General features: G+C 54.5%; 1 protein-coding gene across 1 annotated transcript; it reads left to right on the top strand.

Moving 5' to 3' along the window:
• The first annotated feature begins 298 nt into the window (after positions 1–298).
• On the top strand, positions 299–6,775 carry LOC144274646 (uncharacterized). Its single transcript, XM_077833631.1, is given in 10 exon segments — positions 299–497; positions 2,308–2,513; positions 3,071–3,197; positions 3,713–3,826; positions 4,164–5,420; positions 5,423–5,764; positions 5,767–5,825; positions 6,070–6,111; positions 6,190–6,271; positions 6,436–6,775. Coding segments are annotated over 9 exon segments (2,277 nt in total). The 5' UTR covers positions 299–497; positions 2,308–2,390; the 3' UTR covers positions 6,567–6,775.

Here is a 6,775-nt window from a genome sequence, read left to right as displayed (position 1 = left end):
TACCTCCCTGCATGTTCACTGGTTTCCCCTAAAGTTCATTCAATATTTTAGGGAAAAGTGTCAGAGCTGGCCACACTCTGAGGCCACCAAAAATGTGGCCGTGAGAACCCCTGGGCTCGATGCTCAGGACGGGCCCTTCTGACCTTAGAGCCTGTGAGTGTAACAGAAGCGGGGCACAGGGATGCTGCAGCGCGGTGGGTTGATCGCTAGGACCCAGGAGCGGCTGGGGGGCGGCTCTGGGGGGAGGATCGCGGGGCTCAGGCCTGGCCCAGGAAGTGACTCGCAGCCGCTGCGGGGACTCTGGCTCCCGGCGAGATCCCCGCGCCCCGGCGGCTGGTGCTGGGAGCCCGGAGCCCGGGCTGCAGCCGGGAGAGGGGAACCTCCAGCCGGGCCCTGCCCGCTGCTCCCCGGGAGCCTCTCCCAGGGCAGAGCCCCCAGCCCGGCCAGGGCCCCTTCCCGGCCCGGCCCCTGCCCCGGGGGCCCCGCTCGGAGGGAAGGTAAGAGAGACCCGCCGCCCCGGCACCCCCGGGCTGCAGGGGGCGGGTTTGGCCCCGGGCTGCTCCCCGCGGAGCCGGCTGCGATTCCCTGCCCCGGGCCCGGGAAAGCTGCCGCAGGTCCCGGCGTGTGCGGGGCGGGGGCAGGATCACGTTACCCCCCGCTCCCCCCACTTGCTGCTTTGTTTCCCTGCCCCGGCCGGGTTGGTGCGGACGGAGGCTGCAGCTCAGGGTGTTGTGAGGGGGGCAAATAGGGAGGGGCAGACGGTGGGCCGGGGCCAAACTGGATGCAGGGTGGGTGCCCCATCCTGGGCCAGGGAAGGAGCGGGGCCCAGGGGCACAATCGGGGTGGGTGGGGGGGGGGCAGCACAGGCTCTGGATCTAGGCTAGCGGGGCCCTGCCGCACCCCCTGGCTTGAAGGGGTTTCCATCCTATCCAGGCTTTACAGTTTGGTTCAATGGCTCTCAGTGCTTCCCCCTCCGTACAGATTGTTTCAGGCCCCCTGCCTGGGACTAGGAGCTGGGGATAACAATGGGTACAGCTGGTGGGGGGTGAGCCCTCCTCGCATTGTAGGGACAGGACCCTAACCCCTGAGCACCCCCAACATCCCCCCCACTGAGCATGTGGCCCCAGCCTCTCCAGCCCCAGAGCCCATGGAGGGCGCATAGCCCCAGTCTGAACCCCAGGGGCAGCCGAAGGAGAAGCCTGACATGCTCCTCACAGGGGCCGTGCACCCCACCTCCGCAGTCAACTGTGACTCTCAGCCAGCTTGGAAAACAGAAGGGTTTATTGGTCGCTGGGAAGGCGGCACAGAACAGAGCTTGTTAGCACAGAAATCAAAAGCGTTCGGCAACGTCTGGCTTGGGGGGAATCCAGAGTCTTGAGTCCTGGGCTCTCCCCGCTGAGTCCCAAACCAGGAGACTGAGCCGCTTCCAGCCCCCCATCCTCACTGACACCCAGCTGCCCCTCCCCCATGCTTTCTCTCTTTCCCAGGAAAACAGGTCACCTGGCCTCCCCCTCTCTCTTTGTTCTCCAACATCTTCGGCTGGCTCCTTGCAGAGGATGAGCTCTGGCCATCACTTGCCAGGATAGAGAATTTTGGCCATTCTCTATGCCCAGCAGCCACTCTGCCATCACGCCTGCCCTCTAGAGGTCTCTGCAATGATCACACCCCTGTATCCCACCAGCTTGGTACTTGTGTAACACATGGGGAAACTGAGGCACACACACAGTATTCAGAGAAAACATTAAGAACAATCCCGCTTCATCAACCCCTCTGAGACCAGCCCAGGGGCACTTTCTCCAGTGGCTGGAACCACTTTGACCATACCAGCCCCTGAACCTGAGCCTGCAGATGATGGAGAGACCCAAGACAATGGGGCAGCCGCCAGTTCTCCCAGGGCGAGGGAAGAAGACAAAAAGGGAGAGTGGAGAGACTTGAAGGGGCAGCAGGAGCAGGAAGTGGGGAGGGAGGTTCCCAGCTCTGCCCAGATTCATTCCCTGCACCCCCGCGGCAGTCAGCTCTCCTGGGAACAAGGGCAGGAGCTGAGAGAGGAAAAGCCAGTTGCTCACTCTGCTGAGCACCGCACCACTTAGGGAGACGGGGGAGAGCTAGAGGGGGTCACAATACACTGTGGGGCAGTACCCTGAAGTGACTCCTTTGATTCTGCTCTTTTTCCAGCGTTTGGCTCAGAGATGCTGCTCTGGGGAGGTTTAGAAGGGACGTGGTGGGTTAGTTCTAAGCAGGGGGGGAGGGAGGGTGAGGCTGGTGGTGTGGCCGGGGAGGTAATGAACTAACTGGGTTTGTTCCCAGCATGGCAGTCATAGAATCAGAGCGTCTGTCTGCAGGGAGAGAGCCTGGGGGGAATCGGGGAGTGACATGGACTCCAGCCCCTTATGAAACCTGCCCAATCTCCCTGCTCCTCCGACAGGCTGAGGAATCGCGTCCACGTTTCGCTCCAGATTGTCCCATCTTGCAGGGGACAGGGCAGGGAAATGGCTGTGGTGGAGCCAGCTGAGGTAGGGGATTTTCAGGGAGCTTTTGGTGGTGGGGGAGGGGCATCGTAGAGGGGTTAATCACCCGGGGTGGGACGGGGTGTGATAAACTTGCTGGAACATGATCGACCTGGGCCTGATTCTCTGAACAGGCCCACTGGTGGGTAGGGGGGAAGGGGGAAACATTCCCCCATTTCTGAAACAGGGAACAGCCCCCCTGGGCAGGGCTGGGAAAATGGACCAGACTCCCAGTGCTGGAGCCTGACCCACTGGCCAGAGGCTGCTGTGAAATTCAAAGGGAAGCTGTCGGGATTCCTGTCCCTGTCCCCAGCTCCGGCTCAGAGCTCTGCCTCCCATCTCAGCCTGTTGCTGGCAGGTATGTGGGAAATGTGAAGAGCCTGCCCTGCTCCATCTGCTGGAGGGTGGGGATAAGAAGTTCTCACCTTCTCCCCACCCCCTGGAGCCTCCTGGCTGCTCTGAGCAGGGTGGGGGGAGGAATCTGCTTCTCTCACCCTTCTCCCCCGTAACTAGTGGGATTGTGGCTGGGGCAGCAGATGCTTAGTGGGCAACTCTTGTTCCAGATGCTGGTGACCTTCGAGGAGGTGGCTGTGTATTTCACCCAGGGGCAGGGGGCTCTGCTGGATCCCGCTCAGAGAGCCCTCTACAGGGACGTCATGCGGGAGAATTACGAGACAGTGACCTCGCTGGGTAAGGGATTCGTGGCTCCTTGGTTATTGGAAGCTGCGGGGTGCGGGGAGGGTTTGTGTGTCTGGCACCGCTGAGGTTCTTCCCTCATCACACTCCAATGAGACCAGGGTGTCATAACCTAAGGCACATACTAAATCATCCCCACCAGAGCCCCGTAGCTTGCAAGGTGAAGAACTCTTGTATTGTCCTGTCTGTGTTGTTTCTCGGTCACTCACAGAATCCCTCTTCTCTCTCCTCCTTGGGAACAGCTCCAGTCATGTGGAGGGCTCTGGGCTTCGCAGGTTTAGAAATAGGCAGGGGTTTAACACGAGAGCTGGGTGTGCATCACAATTCCCCTCACCTCCCCAGACATCTGCCTCCCCCGAGGGGGCTCAGTGACCTCGTTCCCGTCCCTTTGGATTCCACGTTCTCCCAGCACAGCACGGGGACAGGTGCCACCCACGGAATGTCCTTTCTGACAGACGCTCTCTCAGTCCTCCATACCCTCCTCTGATCTGAATTGACCACCTGTACAGGATTCCCCCTTCCCAAACCTGACCTGATCGCCCAACTGGAACGAGGGGAAGAGCCGTGGGTGCCCGATCTCCAGGCCGGTGAGGAAAGAGAGATCCCGAGAGTCACCCACACAGGTGAGGACTGACACAGAAACCATCTGGGGAATGAAGGAAAAAATTGAGAATCCCAGAAATGTGGTATCAGTAAGTTCCCTCAGTTCCTTCCTCATCTCACCCAGGGCAGGGCTGCAGTCAGGAGCTATCACTGACATTGTTTCCCACGTGTCCTGTTACTTGCAGGTGTTTCCTTCCCAACGTTCCTTCTCTGTGAAAGTTTGGGTGGGATTTGGAGGCAGAATCCAATTGCTCCATCTGTGCAGCTTTACTATGTTGGGTTTTCCCTCGGTGCTATTCCTCTTAATTTTTCCCTAGCAAAATGACTCCTGTCTGGATTGTCTCTCTGTCCCAGCAGGTGATGAGAGAGTGAGTGAAAACGAGGAGGGGAATCAACAGCAGGAGATTCCTGGGTACAGGGAATCACAGGGCACCTTTGTGGGAAGACCCCATAAGTGCTTAAACTGTGGAAAAAGTTTCATATGGAGGTCACAACTTGTTTTACATCATCGAATCCACACAGGAAAGAGACCCCACAAGTGCTTAGACTGTGGGAAAAGTTTCATACGGAGGTCAAACCTTCTTATACATCAGGCAATCCACACCGGAGAGAGACCCCATAAGTGCTTAGACTGTGGGAGAAGTTTCACACGGAGGTCAGACCTTGTTAAACATCAAGCAGTCCACACTGGAGAGAGACCTCATAAGTGCTTAGATTGTGGAAAAAGTTTCATACGGAGGTCACACCTTGTTAGACATCAGGCAATCCACAAAGGAGAGAGACCCTATAAGTGCTTAGACTGTGGGAGAAGTTTCACACGGAGGTCAGACCTTGTTATACATCAAGCAGTCCACACTGGAGAGAGACCTCATAAGTGCTTAGACTGTGGGAAAAGTTTCATACGGAGGTCAGACCTTGTTAAACATCAAGCAGTCCACACTGGAGAGAGACCTCATAAGTGCTTAGATTGTGGAAAAAGTTTTATACAGCGATCAACCCTACTTGATCATCAGGCAATCCACACTGGAGAGAGAGCCCAAAAATGCTTAATCTGTGGAAAAAGTTTCATACGGAGGTCAGATCTTGTTAAACATCAAGCAGTCCACACTGGAGAGAGACCTCATAAATGCTTAGATTGTGGAAAAAGTTTCATACAGAGTTCAGTCCTCGCAAAACATCAGCTAATCCACACAGGAAAGAAATCCCATAAATGTTTGGACTGTGGGAAAAGTTTTATACGGAGGTCAGACCTTCTTAAACATCAGGCAATCCACACAGGAGAGAGACCTCATAAGTGCTTAGACTGTGGGAAAAGTTTCATACAGAGATCCTGCCTTGTTAGACATCAGGCAATCCACACAGGAGAGAGACCTCATCAGTGCTTAGACTGTGGGAAAAGTTTCATACAGAGGTCCCACCTTGTTAAACATCAGGCAATCCACACTGGAGAGAGACCTCATCAGTGCTTAGACTGTGGGAAAAGTTTCATACAGAGGTCCCACCTTGTTAAACATCAGGCAGTCCACACTGGAGAGAGACCTCATAAATGTTTAATCTGTGAAAAAAGTTACATAGAGAGGTCCCGCCTTGTTAGACACCAGGCAATCCACACTGGGAGAGAGCCCATAAGTGCTTAGACTGTGGAAAAAGTTTCATAATGCTGTCAACCCTACTTGACCATCAGGCAATCCACACTGGAGAGAGACCCCATAAATGTTTAATCTGTGAAAAAAGTTACATAGAGAGGTCCCGCCTTGTTAGACACCAGGCAATCCACACTGGGGAGAGAGCCCATAAGTGCTTAATCTGTGGAAAAAGTTTCATATGGAGGTCTGACCTTGTTAAACATCAGGCAATCCACACTGGAGAGAGACCTCATAAGTGCTTGGACTGTGGGAAAAGTTTCATACGGAGGTCAAACCTTCTTACACATCAGGCAATCCACACCAGAGAGAGCCCCCAAAGTGCTTAGACTGTGGGGAAAGTTTCATACATAGGTCCCACCTTGTTAAACATCAAGCAATCCATACAAGAGGGAGACCATAAGACTCTTGGAAAGGTTTCAGAAACAGATTAGCCCTTCTAAAGATCAGGCTATCCACACACACAAGAGAACCCCGTAAGTGCTTAGACTATGGAAAAATGTTTCAAATAGATGTCATCCCTTGTTTTACATCAGAGAATCCACACAGAGGAGTGACCCCATAACAGCTTAGCCTGTGAAAGACCTTTTAAATGGAGGTCAGAACTTGTTTCAAATTAGGCAATTCACACAGGAGAGAGACCCTATAAGTGTTTGGACCATGTGAAAAGTTTCACACAAAGATCGAATCTTATAACCCTCAGAAGATCCACACAGGAGAGAGACTGCATCAGTGCTCAGACTGGAAAAAGTTTCCTACATAGGTCAGACCTTGTTAAACATCAGCTAATCCACAGAGAAGAGAGATCCCATAAGTGCTTAGGCTGTGGGTAAAGTTTTATAAGGAGCTCAGCTCATGTTTTAGATCAGAGAATCCACACAGGAGACCCCATAAGTGCTCAGACTATGGAGAAACTTTCATACCGTGGTCAAGGCTTCTTAATGATCAGGCAGTCCTCAAAAGAGGGAGACTCCGTAAGTGCTTAGACTGTGGAAAAAGTTTCATACAGAGGTCAGACTTTGTTAAACATCAGACAATCCACACTGAAGAGAGGTCCGATAAGTGCTTAGACCAGGGGTGGGCAAACTTTTTGGCCCGAGGACCACATCGGGGTTGAAAACTTGTATGGAGGGCTGGGTCAGGGAAGGCTGTGCCTCCCCAAACAACCTGGACCCGCCTCCATCTGACCCCCTCCCACTTCCTGCCTTCTGACTGCCCCCCTCAGTATCCCTGATCCATCCAATCCCTCCTGCTTCTTGTCCCCTGACCGCCCCCTCCAGAGACCCCCCACCCACCTCTAACCACCCCCCAGGACCTCATCCCCTA

This window comes from Eretmochelys imbricata, chromosome 14 (genome assembly GCF_965152235.1).
Source record: "Eretmochelys imbricata isolate rEreImb1 chromosome 14, rEreImb1.hap1, whole genome shotgun sequence".
Taxonomy (NCBI): Eukaryota; Metazoa; Chordata; order Testudines; family Cheloniidae; genus Eretmochelys; species Eretmochelys imbricata.
The sequence above is the reverse complement of the archived record's forward strand: the minus strand, read 5'-3'. Positions and strand labels throughout refer to the sequence as shown.